Source organism: Mytilus edulis, chromosome 10 (assembly GCF_963676685.1).
Source record: "Mytilus edulis chromosome 10, xbMytEdul2.2, whole genome shotgun sequence".
NCBI lineage: Eukaryota > Metazoa > Mollusca > Bivalvia > Mytilida > Mytilidae > Mytilus > Mytilus edulis.
Window position 1 is genome coordinate 13,687,192 of NC_092353.1, and position 26,229 is coordinate 13,713,420.

Genomic DNA, 26,229 nt, shown 5'->3' on the forward strand with positions numbered 1-26,229 from the left:
AACCAAAGTATGGAATAATTTACCGCTCGAAATAAAAAAATGTCGTAATGTGGAATTATATAAGAAACATAGTTATAATCATTTTCTTGAAAATTATATGCAAGTCAAATAATTTGTTTTCCTTTAACAAAACTTAATCAAATATTGCCATTTATTACCATTTGTATATTTTAATGATTGAATTTTGTATATACTAGTAATATCTATTGTAATATATATTGTATTATAATGTATGAATGTATGAATGTTAACTGTATGGGCGTATGACATTTGCGCCGATTTTGAAAATTTTCATTCTTTCATTTGCGCCGATTTCATTTTTTCATTTGCGCCGATTTGATATTTTCTCCTAATTGGATTTACAGGTAAGGTACAGGTAAGTTCATGATTTTACATTGGCTGAGCACAGAGTTTAAAGACAAATCAAGTGACATTGCAGTTGTTACATGGCTATCCCAATGTTTCGGGTTACCATGCATTCCTTTCCCTAAATGAAATCGATGACTGCTTCACGTTTGACATTGTCTGGCGCTCCTCCTGATGACAAATGTCATACATTCTTAGACAACGTACAAGTACACATTCCATAACGGTCAACCAATTCGTGATGGCGTCCATAAAATTAATGAAGGGTTGATTTCAACTTCACCATTTTAAACTCTTGGTTTAATAGCTTCCTTGTGAGAAAATGCGAACTCTAGAAATGACCCCACCAGTACGTATGCCGGACAAAGAAAAGATGGCATTCGTTATCGACAATTACGCAAAATATAGAAGAGACGAAATCATAAGAAAGGAATATATTAGATGTGTTGCATATACATACTCTGCTAGAACAGATTTATGATTTGAATGTATTCCGTTTTTATGGATTTGAATGCTGTACATATATTTTCAATTTGTCATTTTAGTATAAACTAAGTGCTTTAATCTTAGGTTTTTACTTCTTGATTTTAAGCAGGAGACAACTGTTATATACATGTTATGATTGACAATTCATAAAATATGTACAACTGGCTAACGGAAGAGGTCTTTAATGATAAATGAAAATAACATTACCGGGTTGGGGAGTTGTCTCATTGGCACTCATTCCACATCTTCTTATATCATTTCACCTGTAATTTACCTGTAAAAAAATCGGCGCAAATGAAAAAAAAAATCGGCGCAAATGAAAGAAAAAATCGGCGCAAATGAAATGCAGATCGGCGCAAATGCAAAACGCCGAACTGTATGCATGTATTTTGTTTGAGGGCCTCAATGAAAATTAGATAATTATTACTATTTTCAAAGTGGGGGCGGGGTTTGTTTGGCGAGTTTTTGGGGACGAATTTTCCTGCTTCCGGGTCCAAACTGTTTTTGGGACGAAAATACCATTTTAGATATCATCATATAATTCATTCTCGTAAAAAATACAATATTTTACAAAACAGGCCTTTAAAACTAAATGCTCTCATCCCGATGTTAATATTTCAAGTTACATGTTTTAAAAGTATTTATTTACTTTACTATTTTTAATGATGTATGCGGTGTTGTTTACATCCGGCACATGTTTGGTTACGCAACCTCTCCCGCGTACAGTAGCTTACCTTATTTTAAAAAGAATTTAACCAGGGTAAACATAAATATTTATATGGATTGCAACTGAACCTTTTATATTTTATTTCAGACATCTATAGTGCACGCTTTATGTTTCTTGAATTATCGTCGTGTCATATGTTTTCGTATGTCATATGTTTTCGTATCAACCACGTTTCGTCGGTTTCGACTGCATACGCGTACATTGTGGCATGTTTTTCTGTTTCTATATTTAGAACAACAACACCACTACAACTTGATATATTTAAAACATATTCAACGTCGCTTTTTAAAGACGTTAGAACAAATTAAATAAAACTGACCTATTTAGCCATTTTTATTTAATGTCAAAAATACGCATCACTAGAATAGTTGTGGAAAAAAATTCTGAAGGGTTAAAATAAAGTCCAGATATGTTTTTTGCAAGTCAGACACCGGATCTTCAAGACATATGACTGTCATGTGTTTTTTTGGCCGTTTTAATTACAAACCATCGAGTTAAAATTAGCAGGGTTCTTATATAAAATGGTTGTTCAAAATCTAACTATTCAAAATTTCATTGACAATTTTTTTTATACATCCTTGAAACATGAAGATGAAAACAGTCTTAACTTTTTATATTTAATCATAAATTTTGAAAACTGCATTTTATTTTAGAAAAAATAATGTATTTCGTACAAACCAGGTGCCAATCTGAAATTAATCAAAATCTAAAAATTTCATCACACGAAACACCAACCTTACACTATTTACTAGTAATTTTTAGTACTGAAAAGTATTTAATAACTTTTTTTATGATTCAACCGATCACCTGAACCACGACTTTAGAAAAAAATTATTTCCGGATTTTGTAGTCATTTCCTGTCCGTGTACTGATCCAGTTTTTATTTCATACGAAAACATATGACGCCGTTTTTTTGACATACAAAAATCGCAAAGTAATCGGAAACAGTAAAAAAATCATAGAAATCATTGACAAAAAAACTAGGTACCTAAAATCAATCTACAGGACATACTTTTTAAATTTGAGTAAACACCTAAATAAAAACTCAACAGTAAAAACCGTAAGCAGTGAAAATTGTTATTAGTACGAAAACACATTACACGATGATAAAAGCTGTGACATTTCTGTAAAAAAAATACTTTTCGATTTTCAATATTGGGCTATTCCAGAAATAAACCCCCCCCCCCCTATGGAAGACATCAGTTGTGAAAAAAAAAATCCATGGAAATATTTTTCACCATTGTCAAAATTTTCCGGAATTCCAGCATTTGAAATCATAATTGTACTTAAAAATACTGGATTTTTTTTCATGATGCTGTCAACATGTCTGGAAATTTGAGTGTAAAGGTCAGAAGCAATACCTATGGAAGACATCAGTTTTGAATTTTTTGTCTGGAAATTATGTTTCTGTCTAAACATACAAAAAAATCCTGGAATTTATTTAGCAATACATGTACATGTACAATGTATATATATGCAGTCATAACCAAGAGAGCATCTCTAAAACTTTAGCGCGAATATATTCCTGACTAAAAACTACTTTTTGTAGCTATAGGTTTACCAAAGTATACATGACGTACACCATTATTTCAAGCACATACTCCACCCTTTTCATGTCATATTTTTACTTAAATTAAAAATGAATATCTGTCTCAAAAGCATATAAGTTTTTTTTATAATTAATATAATAATCCTGTAGTATATTAAACAATTAAAAGTAACATTGGAATTTCCTATAAACGCATCAGAATTTCTTTTAAGGATTGTAATGTAGTGTTTCTTTATTACATATTATCAGAGACATATAATTGTATAATATATGTCTCTGATATCATTAATGTGAAAATGTCAAAACAATGGGATTTAATAAAAGCACAAACAGCAAATTAATTTAATAGCTGGTAAGAATGCATGGGAAAATTGATTAAGAGATAATTGATTTGACCACACTATTGGAAACATTTACAAACATCACAAGAGTAATATGACATCTAATTAGTTTCAGACACTTGCATGTGATATAAACAGGCAAGTTGAAAACTTGACCTTCATCTAAATGTCCAGATTTTATCATGATAAATGTAATGAAGCTTGAAATAGTGACCATGGTGACCAGCTCATCCCTACCACTTAATAAAATTGAATTTCCTGTTTGAAATTGAAGTTATTCAACAACATTACCTGCTAAAGTTCACTTATGAATGCATTAAGCATCCATTAAATTTCTAGACCTTTAAGTCTTCCAAGACAAACACATGAAAATACTGGTGTTTAAAATATGACATGCTATAAAAAAACACAGAAAAATTCCAATATCTTCATAAAAACTCAAACCACGCCTTTTGGAACTTTAAATCCTATATTAAAGGCAAAGTTATTCATAACCTAGAAACACAAACCAGAAAAAAAGACTTTTATTAACTGAAATTGGTAAAACAAATTATATCAAATTATAGTCAAATTACAAGACAGACAAGATAAAATAAAGAAAAAGAACCAAGTTGAAAATCGATGCAATGTATCAATCATAATATATTATCATCCTCAAGCAGAAAAACTTCAAAAGGTATGCAGGAAATACTGGCATCTTATTAAAACAGATTCTTCCATAGGTGCTATATCCTATTAAAACCTATTCATACGTTTCAAAAGAAATAGAACATTGGTGAATTAGTGAAATGAGCTATAAAATAGTTTGTATGAACATCTCAGCTCCTACAAAATTTCTCACTGTGCAGAACTAATTAATGGCCATTGTCATGAAAACCACACATGTAAACAGATATTCTTATATGACAAAATTCTTACCATTAACAGTCAGAGATATAACTCTATAGGGTTATTACAGAAAATAACTTGCGTGTGTTATTACAGATTTTCTTCCTTAAATTTTCTAAATCTGTAATAACATATGTTTGTTATTTGTAAAACTATTTCATTTATAGTGGGCTCAAGGGAACTCTTCAGACTTTGCGCAGAAACTAAATGCATAGCCTTGTTAACCAATTTCTGAATTAAATTAATACATTTTTGATTAACCATGGTAAATCAATGAGACGAGGCTATTAAGGGATAAACTTAGCTGTAATAACAAGGCTTAGTTATTAAAGGAATGTAACTTATTATATAAGACACTTGGGAATTACTGAGAAACTTGCGCAGAACCTCATTACATGCTCTGGTCATTATTTCTTACAATAAATTAAAATACATTGTAATTAAGCATGATCTATGTCTGAGCAAATCCTTTGAAGTGATATAGAGAAGCTGTGATAACACCCTTTTGTTATTACAGGCATATTTTTTCTGTGATAACATATAGGTATTTTATGCAAAAACGCAAACTATGAACTGTTATATCTTTCAATAGTTAAGTATACATATAGAAAAAAGTAATATCAATAGAACTTTTACAAATTTTATCGAAACTAATGATGTATATTGTCCCTTTGAAACATGTAACATACGTATGTTATCACAATTCTTTGATTTTTTAGTCTACAATAACAAATGTATGTTATTTTCCTGTAATAACCCTATAGAGTTATATCCCTGACTGATTAAACACTTAATTCAACATTTATTGAAATAGTAAGAAAATCAGAAATTCAAAATTCAAATTAACAAATTTTATTAAGATTATGAGAAAAAAATTAAAACAGTAATAAAATAAAAATGAAAAAGTCTCCCTTTTAATAATTAAAATATTTCCTGAAAAAAAAACATTGCTACACAGTACAGTATCAAAGAAAGGCCATAGAAATGATTTGCACTAAAAATTATAGGTGGATAAATTTCTATAAAATTATCCCTAAATACAGAAAATAATCATGCGAGTGCCTGGGACACATTTACTTGTTTTACTGAATGGGAAAATAATCACCGTTCTACGCATTGTGCTGTAAATTGGTCAGAAGAAGTTATTAAGGTTCATTCTTTCATTCGCTGCAGAAACTATAAATCTTTAGATCAAAAGTTGCAAATATTATAGGTATATTGATCCAATATCCACCCGTTTATAGTATGGATCACATTTCCGACCTTACATTGATTACGTGCTACGTGTACAATGTTTCGAGTTCTTTCGGAATTATATTCCAGGTAACTCTCTTCAGAGGTCGTCCTTTTTATTTTCTAAATGTTTGTTTGTTTATTATTTTGTACATTTTATTTATTATTGTACCTTTTATTTATTATTGTTCGTTTTATCAGCGTATGGATAACTGGTTTTGGTTATTAGATTTAGTTTAAGATATGTTTCAATATGCATTTTTCATTGTCAACGCACCTTCCTTTGGTTTTAGTGTAACTGTCTAATTAATTTCTATTGGGAGACATTGATTTATTTCAAGTGTTTCTTAACGATTTCCCCAATGTTCCTGTTTCTTTTGAATGCTATTGTAGGTTTTTTATCAAAGAGATTTTTGAACTGTGGGTTGTCTTGAATTAAATGCCAATGTTTTCTTATAATGGTTTGTAAATTTTCCGCATTAGCGTGGTATTGTGTTATGAAAGATATATTATAGTTATCTGTGTTTTTGTTTATGCTTGTTTCTTGGTTTGTTAATTTGTTTAATCTTTCTGTATGGGAAATATTTCTTAATATTTTATTTACAAAAGCGATTTTGTAACCTCTTTGTATTAATTTTTCTGTAAATAAGTTTATTCTTTCATTAAAATTGTCAGGATCAGAGGTATTTCTAAGAATTCGTGTTCCTTCACCTTTAATAAAGGATTTAAAACAACTTTTAGCGTGGTTAGAATTTTGGTGTATATATTGGAATTTTTCAGTTGGTTTTGTGAAACATTTAATATCTAAGATATTTTCTTTTTGAAATCTCTGTCCTTTATACGTTTCTAAGTCTAGAAATTTCAAACTTTGTCTGTCAATTTCATAAGTAAATTGCAGTAGGTTGTGGTTTGTGTTTGCTATTTCGAAAAGAAGTTTAACTTCTTCCGTAGTACCTTGAAATAAAATATATCCATCATCTTTCATACGTTTATGAAATAATATTTTGTTTTTGTGTGGAAAGATGTTTAGAATTTTATTTATATGTTGGTATATAGCTATATCTGAGATTTGAGGACTTGCTACATGGCCTTGGCTAGCTCCTATAATTTGCCTATAACATTTTTTGTTAAAGGTAAATTCGTTATTAAGGAGAATTAAGTTTGCATAAATTATAGGTATATTGATCCAATATCCACCCATTTATAGTATGGATCACATTTCCGACCTTTCGTCTACTCGAAAAATCAAAGATAGAAACTGATACTTTACTGGTGACTTATGATATCACATCCCTTTACACAAATCTAAGATTTAGCGAAATTATTGCCGCTCTAAACAGTGTTACAGGGATATATGAAAACCTAGAATATAACATAATAAAACCCAGTTTTGACTATTTACTACAAATAACAAACTTAATTCTCCTTAATAACGAATTTACCTTTAACAAAAAATGTTATAGGCAAATTATAGGAGCTAGCCAAGGCCATATAGCAAGTCCTCAAATCTCAGATATAGCTATATACCAACATATAAATAAAATTCTAAACATCTTTCCACACAAAAACAAAATATTATTTCATAAACGTATGAAAGATGATGGATATATTTTATTTCAAGGTACTACGGAAGAAGTTAAACTTCTTTTCGAAATAGCAAACACAAACCACAACCTACTGCAATTTACTTATGAAATTGACAGACAAAGTTTGAAATTTCTAGACTTAGAAACGTATAAAGGACAGAGATTTCAAAAAGAAAATATCTTAGATATTAAATGTTTCACAAAACCAACTGAAAAATTCCAATATATACACCAAAATTCTAACCACGCTAAAAGTTGTTTTAAATCCTTTATTAAAGGTGAAGGAATACGAATTCTTAGAAATACCTCTGATCCTGACAATTTTAATGAAAGAATAAACTTATTTACAGAAAAATTAATACAAAGAGGTTACAAAATCGCTTTTGTAAATAAAATATTAAGAAATATTTCCCATACAGAAAGATTAAACAAATTAACAAACCAAGAAACAAGCATAAACAAAAACACAGATAACTATAATATATCTTTCATAACACAATACCACGCTAATGCGGAAAATTTACAAACCATTATAAGAAAACATTGGCATTTAATTCAAGACAACCCACAGTTCAAAAATCTCTTTGATAAAAAACCTACAATAGCATTCAAAAGAAACAGGAACATTGGGGAAATCGTTAAGAAACACTTGAAATAAATCAATGTCTCCCAATAGAAATTAATTAGACAGTTACACTAAAACCAAAGGAAGGTGCGTTGACAATGAAAAATGCATATTGAAACGTATCTTAAACTAAATCTAATAACCAAAACCAGTTATCCATACGCTGATAAAACGAACAAAAATAAATAAAAGGTACAATAATAAATAAAATGTACAAAATAATAAATAAACAAACATTTAGAAAATAAAAATAAAACGGACGACCTCTGAAGAGAGTTACCTGGAATATAATTCCGAAAGAACTCGAAACATTGTACACGTAGCACGTAATCAATGTAAGGTCGGAAATGTGATCCATACTATAAACGGGTGGATATTGGATCAATATACCTATAATTTGTTTTGTTCAATGAAAAGACAGGCATTTGTTCTGTCAAGGGGAGGGGGAGTGGTACTATACACACTTGTACGAACACAAATAATGCATGTAGGAATGGCCATGTTTTCTTTTTTTTTATGTTGCCGTAGTGGGGGGAAAGGGGGGGGGGGGTGTAGTTATATAGAAATTGACTTTCTGTCCTACATAATGTAGGACAGAAAGTCGCAGGACAAAAAGTTCAAACACTTTATAGATTTTGATGAACATTTTCTTGCCACCGAAGATGGTGAAGTAAACAAACACTTGAGTTTTCTTTGATACAGTCCACTCATTTACACTATTTAAATCACCTTTGTTGTGAGTAGATTTCTATTGTCCATTTCAATTAATATGATACAATACAATCATTACCTGAGGTTACTATCTCAAAGATTTCACATGACTTTGTTTATTTTTACACTACATGTACCTGTGGAAAGAAATGAAATTTTTTAGCCATGTTAGCAAAATCCACAAAAGTTTATTTCATTTTAAAATAGAAAATGAATACAACTTCTATGTATCTAGGTGCTGCCAGGCTTTAAATCCTTGTCCGCTGTATGCCCTTTTGCACTTACATCTAAAAATTGGTTTGCCTTAACCAAATGTTATGAAAATAATACACATGGTTTACTACCACAAACACGGATAAAGATTCAATTTTAGTGGCGTCACTTAAGGTTCTTGGCTGCATTTTCACCCCAAATTTACTCCGAGTACAGACAGACCTGTGACCTGGAACAGTTTTAAGGCATAGCATGCCCTAGATAAATATAATTCAAATGCATTGTATGATTTAGAAAATCCATAATTTAAATGGAATTTGCAGTGCACTTTGTTTCGTCCCTGCAGAAGATGATAAAATTAACAAACAGTTGAGTTTTCCTTGATATGGTCCACTCAGGTACACAGTTTAAATGACCAATTATTGTTAGGTATCTACTGTCCATGTCAATCAATACAGCTCACTTCAATTATTACCTGTTGGGAAGTTCTCAAACCTCTTTCCCAACTTAGTTTATTTTGGCACCTTCTCGAGGAATGAAAAAAAGTGCACTGCAAAATCCAGTTAAGTTTTTATTTTTCTAAACCATAATACATATTTGAAATTTATTTATCTAGGGCATGCTATGCCTTAAAACTTTTACAGATGCACAGGTTTGTCTGTACTCAGAATAAAATTTTGAAGTGAAAATTAAAAATAATTTATTTCTGTTCTACAACTTTTATAATTTGCCTTAATTAAATGCTAACATGAGGCAGGCATTACCTGTAAAGGGGATGAAGTCTGTATGAATTATTTTTTTAATTCAAACATGTTAAAAAAAAAAGAAATGGAAGTACAGTGACGTTTCCGATTTTGGTTTTGTTATTAGGGATTTTAGTTGTGAAGTTGTTTAAGTTATGACGTCATATTCAATGTAAACAATGAAACGCTAGGGTAACCTTTTTTCATAACAAACAATTTTTAAAAGTGAATTACAATGTAGTATTGAATTCCTTTCTATATATATTTTACTAGACTGATTAATATATATTTTATTCAAAGTCTCAGGCAAACAAGACGGGAAAAGGGAGTAGATTTCTGTGCAGATGCGGGGATTTAAAAAACTGAAAAAAAATTAACGATTTTGAGTTCATTAGTAAAATGAAAAATTCGGGAAATTTTCCTGATTTTTATTTTTTGATTTTTTTACTGTAACATGTGTAATACATTTAATGTAATAGGTGACATCGTCCCCATATTAAACTTATAGATACGATACTTGTTACCTCATATTACAGATCAAGTTTGCATTTTGGTGATGTAAACCTTCCTAGAGTTATGCCCCTTAACAAATGTAAAAAATGCTGATTTTTTCGATTCCATTCTCTAGCATTAATAAGCCTAAACTAAATGTGATGAAACTTTAACACAATTGCTTATAACCACAAAATACAGATCAAGTTTGAATATTCAGGGTTTTTACTCTTATTGTTCTAGAGTTATGTTCCTTTACAAAATTATAAAAAAATGCTGAATTTTTCGTTTCCATTCTCTAACTTAAGTTTGCCTTAACCAAATTTTATGAAGTTTACACATCATACTTGTTACCACAAAACTCAGATCAAGCACACATTTGGGGAGTGTCACTTTTACAGTCTATCAGTTATGTCCCTTTATAACTTAATATGATATACAAGAGGGATCATGTGTGCCCCATGAGCACATTCCCCATGTATTTTAACATATTTTAAAGATATATATACATTGTATGTCTGAGAAAGGTTCTGATTTAAATAGTACTGGCTAAGAATGAAATCCAAATTTCTTAGTACAGTTGCCAAAATCGGCAGGAATTCAGCCAAATTTAACATCAGGAAACATAGAGGGCAGCTGTCGACAACATAAATATTCAAGTTAGACATGTAATAGTCATTACAAACATTATTGTCAAAGATCTTTTTTTACAAATGTATGGGCTATATGCATGATATGTTTCCTGTCCAAATATTCAACAGCAATTTACCCATTTTCATTGTTTTTGTGTGGAAAATCAAAATGAGTACTATCATTTGACTATTTTTGACGTCATTAATAATACGCAGTAATGTAAATCTGTGACTACAGTCAAGGGTCTAATTAAATAAGTTATCAGAGAAAAATAATATGCCTACATGTGTACATTTTGTACATGTATGTCATTGTATGTTATTACAGAAACTTTCATGAGTTGTCTACTCGTTTTTCCTTAATCTGTAAACTAAGCTTAGTTATTACAAGCATGTAACTTACTATATGAGAGTAAATGAGACACTTGGAATCTTAAACAGTGCCTCATTACAAGCTCTGATCATCATTTCTTACAATGAATTGAAAAACATTGTTATGCATGTCAGAGCAAAGCCTTTAAAGAGATATAGAGAAGCTGTAATAACACCCCTTGGTTATTGCAGGAATATATTTTCAGTAATAACATAGGTGTACTATGCATGATTGGTAAACTATGAGCTGTTATATCTTTGCAAAGATTAGTATACATGAAGAAAATTATAATATCAATAGAACTTAAGAAAAAATTAACAAAATATTAAGGTTGTATACATTGTATTTTCCCTTTGAAACATGTAACATACATATGTTATCACAGGTTTTTGATAATTTAGCCCACAATACATGTAACAACATGTATGTTATTCTCTCTAATAACTTATCTAAGTTAGACCCTTGACTGGACTAAAAGAAGTATTTTCTATCTAGTAAAATTGAGAATGGAAATGGGGAATGTGTCAAAGAGACAACAACCCGACCATAGAACAGACAACAGCAGAAGGTCACCAACAGGTCTTCAATGCAGCGAGAAATTCCTGCACCCAGAGGTGTCCTTCCGCTGGCCTCTAAACAAATATATACATATATATACTAATTCAGTGATAATGAACACCATACTCCAAATTGTACACAAGAAACTAAAATACAGTCACTGTATTATCTATTAATCATTGTAATATTGGTAAATAAATCCCAATTTGATATTTAGACTTAAAAAGGGGGCCATTTAAAGGCCTTATCGACCTACTCCTTTGCTCAGGTAATTTAAAACAAACAATTAGCATTATTATTTATGAGACAAAGTAGTTATTTTCAGTTTGTCTGCATTTAAATTTCAATAATCTTGATAATCTAACTGGATTATAGTAATATAGTGAGAAAGTAGAGAAGCACTAAACATGACTAAAAGGAAAAAATATTTCAGGAATAAATACTCCACAATTGAAAATAAGAGAACATACATGTATATAGTACAAGTCCGCCTCAAACATGGAGAAGAATGCATGTCTAGTATTTGTTTATTTCTGTAATCCATTTTAGTTTATAAACTGCTTAACAAAGATGCCAAAAAGGAAACTTGGAGAAGAAGTTGAACCTGATTCAGCTTCAAAGAGTAAATCAAAGAAAACAACTCCCAAAAGCAGTAAAGAAAAGCCATTAAACAAACAAGAATCTTCATCTAAAAAGAAGAACTATCCCAAAAATATTGATGAAGCTACAAATGTAGAAAAGGTAATTATCAGTACATGTCTCTTCTTATCTATTTTTATGTGCAATATTTTTCCCATCTGAAACTTTTTTGATATTTATTCTCTCATTGAAGTAGAGTGAGAATGTGATGACAGTCATTATAGGCCTTACATCGTTGGGTAAAGATATATAAAATCAAAATTTAAAAAAAGAACTACTGTGCATTTATTATAACTCGCTAGATACAAATTTTCCTGGGTACAGGCGAACCATGAATTTAAATGTTTAACGTATTATAAACTTTGTTTTGGCTTGTAATGCAGAGATTGGCAAATTGACATTTCAGTTTGTTCATGTTGTTTGTAATACTTTTTTTATTAGCTGATAAATTTCTTTACCCCCATTTTTTTTTGCTGATGTCTACTCTCACACACCTAAATGTAAATATAGTAAATAAATCTTCAACAATGAATGTTTTTCAGAGCTTTGAATTCACTGCAAAGTTACCAACTCGTAACAAAAAGGGGGAGCTAGTGTTTGAAGATGTTCCAGAACTACGACCAAATATGACGCCCAAAGAAGTTCTTCAAGCTGGAAGTTTTGGTGGCACATATTTCAGACCAATAAAGTCATCAGCTACAGGTTATTTTAACATGTTTAATGCACTTATTAAATATTTTAGCACACTTAAGTCTTTTGATGATCATCATTTCAAAGACATCACTGTAATTTAACTGTACAATGTCAAGCTACATGTACAATAAGTCAACCGAACCAACATCAAAAACGAAAAATTTCCCGACCTGTGTTTTTACAAAATTCCTTAATCCTGATCTTTTCATTAATTGATCATAAATTAAAACAGTTGGGAAACAAATGTTTGACTGGCTAAACACATTTTAGAAGCCACGATCAGAACTACTAGAAGGAAATTAAAAGCCAGATGGAAATTTGCTGCCTCATCAAATTGCGAGCAGTTAATGTAATATATAAAAATTAATAATAACTGAAACAGATTTAAGGTAAGAAAAACAAAATACCATCAAGGAGCAATTTGTGTCAATAATTTATATGAAACGAATCCCATCTAAATGCTCCATAGTGTGCTGTTTTACTTTGTATTTCATTTAAACAAAGCAAATAACTTTATTAGCAGATCCATTGTTTAGATGATTTGATAGATTTTAATTTATTAATTTTTAAATCAAACAGAATATTTATAATTATCATTTTATATTCCTTGTTTACAGGAAAAAGTTACTCAGGAGAATGGAAAGAGCTACCAAAAGACTGGCTGGAAGGATTAAATATACCTAGACAGGTAATACAGGATAAAGTCATTAAACATGTTAAATATCTCTGTCCTTAATTAGTTTGAAACCACTTTGAACGGGCGCACTACGTTTGCGCGCATTTGGGGATTAAAATGTTTTACGTTTGCGCGCAGCTTTTGATTACATTTGCACGCATTCATTTTACAGGTAAACTCAGGTAAAAATACAAATAAAAATTAAATCAAATTGTAATTGACTAAACATTTTTTTTATTTTTGGAAAATGACGCGTCAGCGGCATTGTTCCAATACCATTGACCAGAACAACAGGAAGTCGATTATTGCCTCCGCCTACCACACTCGGTTTCATATTTACTATTTTACAAACTAACTGGTATCTGCTTGTATTCCGCTACACTCGAACAAAGTGTTGTAGTCGGACGGGAACCAGTTTACATACTTTATTGTATTTACAACAAAAATGTTGACCTGTCCATAGGAAGGCTTGTATAGTCCGCGCTTTTATTCTTCAAAATTGGACCTTCCAGTGGGGATGCGGACTATATAGTACAATTAGCAAGAAATAAGAGAACAATTTCAATATTCGCGGCAAGGTGATTTGTTAACGTTCCGCCATCTTTGTTATTATACCCCCGCTTTAAAAAGGGGGCGTATACTGTTTTACCTCTGTCTGTCCGTCAGTCCGTCCGTCCGTCAGTCAGTCCGTCCCATGAAACTTTCGTCACATTTTTCTCAGGAACTACACATCCACCCTTTCTGTAATTTGGTATCAACATTTATATATGTTAGCCATACCGTGTGATGCGTTTTCAGATTCATCACTTGACAACTTCCTGTTTACCGAACACTTGTATGATTTTACACATAATAGCCAAGTTGAAAATTTTCGTCACATTTTTCTCAGGAACTACACATCCACCCTTTCTGTAATTTGGTATCAACATTTATATATGTTAGCCATACCGTGTGATGCGTTTTCAGATTCATCACTTGACAACTTCCTGTTTACCGAACACTTGTATGATTTTACACATAATAGCCAAGTTGAAAATTTTCGTCACATTTTTCTCAGGAACTACACATCCACCCTTTCTGTAATTTGGTATCAACATTTATATATGTTAGCCATACCGTGTGATGCGTTTTCAGATTCATCACTTGACAACTTCCTGTTTACCGAACACTTGTATGATTTTACACATGATAGCCAAGTTGAAAATTTTCGTCACATTTTTCTCAGCAACTACAATACAAGGATTTCTGAAATTTGGTTTCAGGATTTATATAAGTCAGCTATACTGTGTGATGCGTTTTCAGATTCATCACTCGACAACTTCCTTTTTACCAAACACTTGTATGATTTTACACATGATAGCCAAGTTGAAAATTTTCGTCACATTTTTCTCAGGAACTACAATACAAGGATTTCTGAAATTTGGTTTCAGGATTTATATAAGTCAGCTATACCGTGTGATGCGTTTTCAGATTTATCACTTGACAACTTCCTGTTTACCGAACACTTGCATATTTTTACACTATTAATATTATCCACTTGCGGCGGGGGTATCATCAGTGAGCAGTAGCTCGCAGTTTCACTTGTTGATATTGTAGAGGGCGCTCTCATGATTTTTCAAACTTATAATTTTAACTCATCCATATTAATAAGTTATTTCTATTTAATATCAAATTAAAAGTGATAAATATAATAACTAAACCTTTCATTGCAAATTTCTCCTTTCGGTAAACTACAAAACGTAATCGGTTATTGTTCATTCCGTTTTGGTGTTTCGTACCGACTTAAATGGTCTGTATAAGCTTAAGACCCTTCAAACATTAATGTGATAGGAATATTAAAGACTGTTTTACAAAAGGATGGAACTGTTTTATTTTTAAATTAAACTACAAAACGTAATCGGTTATTGTTCATTCCGTTTTGGTGTTTCGTACTGACTTAAATGGTCTGTATAAGCTTAAGACCCTTCAAACATTAATGTGATAGGAATATTAAAGACTGTTTTACAAAAGGATGGAACTGTTTTATTTTTAAAGTCGTATTATAGTGATATCTGTCATGTACGGATTTCAACTCTCACCGGTTAATTACTTCTTTTACACGTGTTTTTTAAACTTCCTTTCAAAACTTCGCAAAGTTCAAAATTGTTTTTTAGGTGAATAAAACTTATTTTAACAATCATGAAGCGTCCTAGAATCATTTTAAAGCAGTTTCTACTTCTGTTTGATGATCGAAAACAGGATTTCTCAAGAAAATACCGCATACGATCGCAGAGGATTTGAAATGTACAACTCAAATTGGCACCTGGTTTAATCAGCATCTAGTCAAATCGGCACCTATTTGAAGTCGATTCGGCATCCAATAATATTTGTTATAATATTTTCTATTCAATTAATTAATAACTTTTACCAAGTACATAGTTAATATGTTGTTGTGTATAAAGGTAAACAACAAAGCCCTTACCCAAGCTGCTGTTTTAACAATGAGACAATTAGAAAAATAAAATGGAAAACTACGAGTCCCTTTCAATAAATCAAACTTTCATGCCAAATAATAGCAAATTTAAGGTGTTCTTTTTCAGTAAAGTTTAAACAGCATTAAGCCAACACTCCTGTAAAATGCTCAACTGGTTAAAAAATGCATAAAAAAATATCCAATACCTTTAATTCCTAAATATACCTCATATATATAATTAAAAATACATGTTCCCGACCGTATGAGTATTTGGATCGTACGCGTACAATCCGGACTGTATATATGTATACTCGTACGGTCCCACCATACGCGTACGGTTGGACCATATGAGTATAGGCGTATGGTCCAGTACGAGCTAACCATTTATCACAATCTTTATTTTTAGTTTTATAAATTGTGTTCATTACAATTACTTTTAGATGGATAAATTGAACAATTGAAATTAAATATTTGTTTAATTGTATATCTGAATCCTATTATGGAACTCTCGCACAAGGTGACACTTACTACCACAATAATGATATATTTTTATACGACCGCAAAATTTGAAAAATTTTTCGTCGTATATTGCTATCACGTTGGCGTCGTTGTCTGCGTCTTCGTCGTCGTCGTCGTCCGAATACTTTTAGTTTTCGCACTCTAACTTTAGTAAAAGTGAATAGAAATCTATGAAATTTTAACACAAGGTTTATGACCACAAAAGGGAGGTTGGGATTGATTTTGGGAGTTTTGGTCCCAACATTTTAGGAATTAGGGGCCAAAAAGGGCCCAAATAAGCATTTTCTTGGTTTTCGCACTATAACTTTAGTTTAAGTTAATAGAAATCTATGAAATTTTGACACAAGGTTTATGACCACAAAAGAAAGGTTGGGATTGATTTTGGGAGTTTTGATTCCATTAGTTTAGGAATTAGGGGCCAAAAAAGGGCCCAAATAAGCATTATTCTTGGTTTTCGCGCCATAACTTTAGTTTAAGTAAATGGAAATCAATGAAATTTAAACACAATGTTTATGACCACAAAAGGAAGGTTGGTATTGATTTTGGGAGTTTAGGTCCCAACAGTTTAGGAATTAGGGGCCAAAAAGGGACCCAAATAAGCATTTTTCTTGGTTTTCGCACCATAACTTTAGTATAAGTAAATAGAAATCTATGAAATTTAAACACAAGGTTTATGACCATAAAAGGAAGGTTGGTATTAATTTTGGGAGTTTTGGTCCCAACAGTTTAGGAATAAAGGGCCCAAAGGGTCCAAAGTTAAACTTTGTTTGATTTCATCAAAAATTGAATAATTGGGGTTCTTTGATATGCCGAATCTAACTGTGTATGTAGATTCTTAATTTTTGGTCCCGTTTTCAAATTGGTCTACATTAAGGTCCAAAGGGTCCAAAATTAAACTTAGTTTGATTTTAACAAAAATTGAATCCTTGGGGTTCTTTGATATGCTGAATCTAAAAATGTACTTAGATTTTTTATTATTGGCCCAGTTTTCAAGTTTGTCCAAATCGGGGTCCAAAATTAAACTTTGTTTGATTTCTTCAAAATTGAATAATTGAGGTTCTTTGATATGCCAAATCTAACTGTGTATGTAGATTCTTAATTTTTGGTCCCATTTTAAAATTGGTCTACATTAAAGTCCAAAGGGTCCAAAATTAAACTAAGTTTGATTTTAACAAAAAATGAATTCTTGGGCCTCATTGATATGCTGAATCTAAACATGTACTTAGATTTTTGATTATGGGCCCAGTTTTCAAGTTGGTCCAAATCAGGATCCAAAATTATTATATTAAGTATTGTGCAATAGCAAGAAATTTTCAATTGCACAGTATTCAGCAATAGCAAAAAATCTTCAATTGCACAGTATTGTGCAATAGCAAGAAATCTTCAATTGCACAGTATTGTGCAATAGCAAATATTTTCAATTGCACAGTATTGCACAATAGCAAGAAATATCTAATTGCACAATATTGTGCAATAGCAAGAAATTCCAATTGGATTTCAATTGGAGTTATCTTTCTTTGTCCAGAATAGTAGTTGAATCAACTTAAATCATTGTTTTATACAATATACAATGTATATTCACTTTTACTACCAACTGATAGATTAAAACAATCTTTACCATTCAGTGATAACAAGCACTTTTTTTACATTTTAATATTTTATGATGTATTTAAATGAGTAGTTATTGTTGCAAACTTCATTAGAAATTTGAATTGAGATCAGTTTTGAAATAAGGGAAAGGGGGATGTGAAAAAAAAATTGGGGGGTCAATTTTTTTCATTTCAGATTTCAAAAATAAAAAGAAAATTTCTTCAAACATTTTTTTGAGAGGATTAATATTCAACAGCATAGTGAATTGCTCAAAGGCAAAAATTTTTTTTTAAGTTCATTAGACCACATTCATTCTGTGTCAGAAACCTATGCTGTGTCAACTATTTAATCACAATCCAAATTTAGAGCTGAATCCAGCTTGAATGTTGTGTACATACTTGCCCCAACCGTTCAGGGTTCAACCTCTGCGGTCGTATAAAGCTGCGCCCTGCGGAGCATCTGGTTTACATTTACATGTTTGCAGTTCATTCATGTTCCTTTGCATTTGCATTATTTTGTAAAGTTAATTTCTAATATTCTAAAATTGTCATCCCACATCATGTTAATTCCGATATCGTAAATTTCTATGATTTTAATTCATTAATGTATTACTGATCGACATGCTAAATACAAGATATTACCAGATTTAACATGTTCAATAAGCGTGAATTTTTGTATTAGTTAAAAAATAAAGTTTTTATTCCAATTACAATAGGAACTTTTCCATATTAATTTGAGAGTTAAGTTATGTTGATCTGTACATGAACTTTACATGCATTTGTAACTTATAAAATTAAGCAACTTCTTAACGATATTAATCAGACCGTACGCGTACGGTTCGACCGTATGAGTATTTTGAAAAAGTACGCATACGGTCCAGACCGTACATGTACGGTCCGGAACATACACATTTAGTTGAGAAAAATAAATATATACAAAATGTACATGAACCCCCAAAAATGTGAAAGTTAATATTTTTGGACAATCCCTTCCTTAGGTATTTAACTCTTTTTGCTTAAATACTGAAAACAAATCTGGCAACCCCTTTCTTATTTTTACTCTTTTTGCTTAAAATACTGTTAAAAATATATATTTAACATGGGTGACGAATTGAATATATCAGGTGTCGATTTAACCAGATGCCGATTTGACTATACGGGGTGCCGATTTGAACAGGTGCCAATTTAACCAGGTGCCCGTCTGACTAGAATTCTTTGAAATTACACGAGTTTCATTAGACCTTTGATAACAGTTAAACAAAAAGATTATTTAAAATTACCTAAAAGTTTCTGGGAGAAGGGGGTTCGTACTATGTACCAGTGAGAAATATACAAGCCTTTCTACGGTATTTATTTGTACAATTCAGGTAGTCTTGACCTATTCATTTGTCTTAAAAAAAAACAGCCAGTTGTCATCTTCACTTCACACACACATATATACAAATATCAATTATATGCTTACGAGACATGTTGCATTGTTAAACTAATAACGGTATGTGAAAATCAAGACTTGCATAAAAAATATCCCAATATTAGAGACAGTGGCGTCGTTTTTCCTCAGAGCTTTCAGCTCTTTGATTATAATAAATATGACTATCAATTATTAGTTTTGAAAATATTTCTTAATTCGAATTATATATAATTGTTCTCTTCTAAAACCAATTATAAAGTGATCATTATAAACTCCGTAGTATAGCTTAAGGCATACATGTAAAAAATGCGCGCAATTGTAATCAAAAGCTGCGCGCAAACGTAATGGTTTTTGCGCGCAAATGTAATGGTAATGCGCGCAAACGTAATGCACCGCTTTGAACCATTTTTAACCAAACTCCATACAATAATCTATAATTGGTTTATTATTTGAGCTCTAAATGATGGTTGTATCATTGGCAATTTACCACATCTCCTTTATTTTTATATTGGCTTGAATGATACTATAGGGTATGATCTATGAAGTTTGTGTTTTCTCCCTGCCAGGTTAGGGGATGGTTTTGCACCAGCAAACTCGTTCATATTTGAATACATGTACTATTCATTTAAGGTGGCATCAGGTCCCTACCATGAAAATGTTAACACCTATAAAGTGAAATGTGGAGGCAGCTTAGAAATGTGGGAAGAGAGTGGTTGGATACATAAACAAGATCCTTATGGCTGGTTCCAGTGGTATTGTAGGTAGGTGGTTTAAAGTGGTTAAAACTGATCTGATTTTTTTAAGAGATATTTTCCTGTCTATAACCAATTTCTGATTTATCATTGCTTGTTGCTTAGCTGCTGGAATTTGAATAAGATTTTCCTGAAAAAAGTGTCTATTTAATAGATGTATAACACGTCAATATAATAATTTGAAAAAAAAGGAAAATATGCTTGATTGTGAGAAGTAAACATTGAAACATTCAAAATATTGTTAGGAAAAGGATAATTTCTCATAATTATGCTGTAATGAAGATACCTGTATTTACAACAATATGTAAATGCATGCAAAGTCACCTTACAAATTGGAAATACCTGCAATTTTTTATACTTCACCTTGATTAGAATTATTTTCATTGTAAATGTATGTATTGCAAATTACCACAAAATACAACAAAACAAAGTACAAAATGAACCAATCTCTCAACGATTATTACAAGCAATTATAAAGAACCATGGGTGCATGGTGAAACTTTTTGTTTTCAGTATTACACTCTCATGAGTATATATACGGACACTGTACAGAATTACACTCTCGTGAGTATATGTACGGACACTGTACAGAATTACACTCTCATGAGTATATATACGGACACTGTACAGAATTACACTCTCATGAGTATATATACGGACACTGTACAGAATTACACTCTCGTGAGTATATGTACGGACACTGTACAGAATTACACTCTCATGAGTATATATACGGACACTGTACAGAATTACACTCTCATGAGTATATATACGGACACTGTACAGAATTACACTCTCGTGAGTATATGTACGGACACTGTACAGAATTACACTCTCATGAGTATATATACGGACACTGTACAGAATTACACTCTCGTGAGTATATGTACGGACACTGTACAGAATTACACTCTCATGAGTATATATACGGACACTGTACAGAATTACACTCTCATGAGTATATATATGGACACTGTACAGAATTACACTCTCATGAGTATATATATGGACACTGTACAGAATTACACTCTCATGAGTATATATACGGACACTGTACAGAATTACACTCTCGTGAGTATATATACAGACACTGTACAGAACCAAAGAAGTCACACTTTTATTGTTGTTCTTCATCTGCAAGTCACAATGTGGCCTTCAACATGAAGTACCTTACTGTAAATTCAAGATTTTGTAAAGATAAAAATGAATGTTGTGTAAATTGTACTTGTAGATTTTACCAGGGTAGGAGAACTGCTGATGACGAGAGACAGATTGGGAGATGGCTGAGGTGTGCTGGAACAACAGGACGTTGGAGAAACAATCTCATATCTAAGTGTGTCAGAAGTGGGTGTGGCTACGATAATCATGGTGTGTCACCAGTTGTCAGACAGACATTACAACATTGGGGATATAAACTCAACCAAGAAGACTTTAATTTTTATGCTAAAAAAATGAAGAACAAATAAGTATGAAATATTATAGAAAAATATTTAGATTATTGATGTCGATACTTATCAGTCTGGCAGCTTTTCTTTTGTGAGAATTTTAGATTAAACTGATGTTTTTAAATTTTGTAATTAGTTTTTTCTCCTGGCTATTTATACCTTTATCGAATAGAAATTTTAAAACCTTGAGTAATATACAAGTCTCTGTGTGTGGAGTTCATGTTAGAAATACCCAGAGATTAAAACAAATTCACTATTCTCGTTTATCCAATAGTTTCATTGTTGCTGTGTTTACTATTAACCATTCATTTAGGATTTCTTTTATATGAAGATGTACATGTTTGAATATAAACATAAATAATTAAGTGGTTAATGCTTTGAAACCTAAGATTTACTTTCCCTGTAAATGTAATGTAATTATATCAATTTTCGATATAAATAAGGTGTAAAAAATCCCAACATTTTGGTGTGTAAATGTAATTTATAAAGCACTGTTGTGACCGCTGTATAAAAATGATGATAATGATAGGAGGAAGAACGTTCATTTTGTAAGATTATACATGTTAAGCTGAAAGTAGCTGGAAATAATTTTATAACTGATTTGATTATGTCTGAAAGTGTATAAATGTAAATAAATCTATTTTAATGTGGTTTTTATGTTTAAGCTATCCTTTCAGTTTGTGTATGTGTAGAAATTCGTTTACAACTACCTCATGTTTTAATACTCCAGTCTGTAATTTTAATGATAGCTATGGCCAGTATTATTTTATATTTGTATCATAGTATGTTTTATGAGTCATATTTTTATAGCCATATTTTCTCCTTTTATGCCAGAAATACCAAGACAAAAAAATCTGTAATCTGTTTGAATCAAATTAAATATGTGAAAAGTACCACCTAATCTGAATTTGTATCATGTTGTTTACTATGGTTTACTGAGGCACACATTTGTTACAATTTTGTTGCATAATTATTAAACATGTCTTTGTTATGAACATTAATTATAATCTATATTGTGAACATTGACGTTATTGTATTTTAATTTGATATGAATTTCTCTGAATAAAATGTTGATGTAAATTTACTATTAAACAGACAAAAAAAGTTTGTTATTTGTTTTTGGTTAAAGCTGAAATTATTATTTTCTATAACTAAGTCTATCTTTTTAAGAACATCTTTACTTGGAATTGATATATATAAGATGGATTTTAGAATGCAGTTTTGCATGCTTTTGTTTCTTCTTTCCATGTTACACTTGGATACAATTGAGTGACATCTAAACAACCATTTATTGCGTTTTCTGGTAATGATTGTTGATTTCTTTGAATTTGTTTAATAGTTTTGTTGTGTCTTTATTAATGGTTGGCAAATTTCCAACAATTTCATCAAGCTTGTTTATATATAAAGTGCATAAAAAATCTGCCTAATTATATTGGAGTATAAAAGTCTAAAGATTAGCGCAATGATAATAATAAAAGCTGGTTACATACAAATATGATGTTTTTAAAATTATTTTGACTAATTTTTTAGCTGAACAAATAGCCTTTGTCAGTGTCAATAATTTCAACTATTCTTGTTGTTTGTCTAAAATAGCTTTAATAGTTATACAGGTACTTTTTTTTACTTGATTTAATCACAAATCTTGAACAAATGAAACATGACTCAATACTCTATAAACGTGGTGGACTTTCTATACATCGTATATTGTCAAAATATAGTAGTTAGTTTAAATAAATTAAAAATACTAGCCCCTCTATCAAACTAGTAGTACCTCTTGTTTATGCCGTTTAGATGCAGTACATTATGTCCCTTTAACCAGAAAGCTTTCACTACTGGGAAAGTTTCTGGATAAAGTGAATCTCTGGGAATCACTCCAGTCTATGTTCTGTTTCACTAGATTTTCATGCATTAGAATTCATCAAGTTTATGATCTGACTGAAATCCTGGCTAACTGGGAGGAGTGTTTTTTTTTAAAAGATATGTGTTCTATTGCCATTGAGGCGTTTGTGAAAAGACTGCTTTGAATATTGTAAAGTTATTTTTGACCGCCTTTCTTTAAAAGCTGATGAGTGACGCATCTGTAGGCAGCATTTGCAAACAAAACTTGCCCATAGAACTGTATTTCTTGACAATGCAACAATGTAAACTTTTTGTTGTACCAGCAAAAAAAAACTATAGTTGATTGCAATTCTTTTCGATTGTTCTAAATATGCATGAAATATTTGCTACTGGACAGCAATCAACAGACTATAGTTAATTATGCAATGCTGATGAATGACCACAATAGTGAAGCATTGGAAAAACTTACAACACAAAAAGTACATCCATTTAAAATTTAAAACGATGATAATCATATTGACAAAAAGATAAATAAAACCGCTGTAAGCAAACTACTTTCTTATTGTGCCATTTTTTGTCATCTGGTATCTGTTTATTTGAAAGCAGAAGTATCTTATATAAACTTATTCTAAAAGGTTACCACATTGAATTTAATACTGTTTTATTGATATTAATATTGATTTTGTTATCAGTAAATAGCATTAAACTAAATACTATTGTTATTTACATTGCAACAAGTTGTGTTTATTTCCTAAATATAGTAACATATCTTTATTTTGTGCAATTTTAAATTTCATCATGGAACACTTTCTCCAAATTCAGGGGTTCATTAAGGGACGAAAATAAGTTTGAAATTTGTGTTACAATTGAAATTGCATCAATGTTTAAATTCAAGTTTCAGTATAAAAACAACATTAGGTCAATGTTATAAAATATGAAAGGTTTTGTTCTTGGCACAAAACTGAGGAAGGGCTTGTTAGAACCCCGCTCTTCCCCAGTTTCTCAGCCTCATAAAAAAAAGTATATTTTTTTTGACATTGACCTAATATTGTATATATACATATGCACATGTATGGCTCTACAATCTGTCGATAGCTCTCAAATCTGTACTTAGTGTCACTTCGTTGTTGGGATGTACTAGTACCTGTCTACATCCACACTTTTTTGTTATATTTATTTTTCTATTTGTATCCAAATAATGAGTTAAGCCTTTTGAACTGATTTTGAAAGTTTGTTCTTATGTTGTACCGTTATATCATTGTCCCCGGTTATGGTGAGGGTTGGGCACCTGCTAACATGTTTAACCCCGACACATTATTAAATGTCTGTCCAAAGTCAAGAGCCAGAAATTGAGTGGTTATCGTTTGTTACTATGTTACATATTTGTTTTTAATTCATTATTTTGTACATACATTAGACCATTATTTATTTTCGTTTGAATTGTTTTACATTTGTCATTTAAGGGTATTTCATAACTGACTGATTCGTCATTTGGTCTCTTTTGGAGAATTGTCTCATTATCAATTATACCATATCTTTTTTTTTTTCATATTATGTCAGTTCAGTGTATATATGGTTTACGTTTTGGAATCTGAAAAGTTTCTGTTTTAATTTCAGTTTAAGATATGAGGGGTATTGGGTATGATCACATGCTCAAGGTTCAAAACTATTTCGTACTGTACAAATCTTGCCACCACAGTGTAAACTAACTAACTAACTTATTTTATTCAGTATAAAATCCAGTACAAAAGGATCATTGCTGAAACACATGAACACATATAAAAAACATATACAAAACAAAACAAAAATAAAACATAACAGCCAACAATTTTGACACTTATAACAAGCAAGAGACAAAACTCACAATTCAATATTATGCAATTATTCCCACTGATGAATGCCTAATCAAAATACATTAGTCTATATATATATATAAGAAATCTGGTGAGAACATCAGTCTCCGAACAGTTCATTAAATATTTAAATTTATCAAAATTATCTAAATTGCAAAAACATGGTATTATATTAACAATGTCATCATAAAAATTTTCCCTCTCGTCTTGATAGAGGTTGCATTCACATATATAATGAAACTCATCTTCAATTTTGTTATCAATACAATGTTTACATATTCTTTGATCCAAAGGCATATTATTATATCTGCCTTTTTCAAAGTAAATTGTGGTTAGAAATTCTTAATTTACATAATTGTCTAATATATTGTTTTGGGATATTTAACTTTGTATAAGTCTCGGGTTTATATTCCTTTTTTAAGTTTTAATATGTGTGTAGTTTGTTTTGCTTTTCACCTGACAAACATGAGAAAAAAATAATTTCCATATCTTTCTTGTAATATCTTTTTCACTGCAGATATGAGTTTTCCTTCTGTGTATATGTTTGAGGGATGGGGATGATAACTGTTATACAATACAATGTACTTAACAAGTTATTTGAAATGGACAGGGCATGTCATCAAATAAGTTTTAACAATTAACAAGACTAGACATAATGTTCAGTGGTTGTCGTTTGTTTATGTGGTTCATAAAGTGTTTCTCGTTTCTCGTTTTGAATATAGACTATATGGTTGGTTTTCTGTTTAAATTGTAAACTAGTAATTTTTGGTATCCTTTATAGCTTGCTGTTCGGTGTGAGACAAAGCTCTGTATTGAAGACCGTACTTTGACCTATTAT

The 26,229-nt window shown here is 31.0% G+C and overlaps 2 protein-coding genes across 2 annotated transcripts in view; one reads left to right on the forward strand and one right to left on the reverse strand.

Moving 5' to 3' along the window:
- LOC139493479 (importin subunit alpha-1-like) overlaps positions 1 to 8,616 on the reverse strand; it is a 343,903-nt gene extending 335,287 nt beyond the window's left edge. Inside the window, exon 1 of the mRNA XM_071281886.1 lies at positions 8,605 to 8,616. The gene's annotated coding sequence lies outside the window, so the exon portion shown is untranslated. The remainder of the gene's footprint in view (positions 1 to 8,604) is intronic.
- Positions 1,470 to 22,467, forward strand: LOC139493481 (uncharacterized). The gene is made up of 6 exons (XM_071281897.1): positions 1,470 to 1,612; positions 12,073 to 12,264; positions 12,705 to 12,864; positions 13,473 to 13,543; positions 20,133 to 20,263; positions 21,486 to 22,467. Exons 1-6 carry the CDS (start codon positions 1,547 to 1,549, stop codon positions 21,718 to 21,720), a joined length of 855 nt encoding a protein of 284 aa, XP_071137998.1. The 5' UTR covers positions 1,470 to 1,546; the 3' UTR covers positions 21,721 to 22,467.
- The last annotated feature ends 3,762 nt before the right edge of the window (positions 22,468 to 26,229 follow it).

Bases quoted from the DNA above. Each gene is read 5' to 3' on its own strand.
- LOC139493481 (XM_071281897.1), top strand. From the start codon at position 1,547: ATGTTTGGTTACGCAACCTCTCCCGCGTACAGTAGCTTACCTTATTTT. The intron at 12,865-13,472 runs GTTATTTTAACA...CCTTGTTTACAG, and splicing joins AATAAAGTCATCAGCTACAG to GAAAAAGTTACTCAGGAGAA. The intron at 13,544-20,132 runs GTAATACAGGAT...TATTCATTTAAG, and splicing joins GATTAAATATACCTAGACAG to GTGGCATCAGGTCCCTACCA.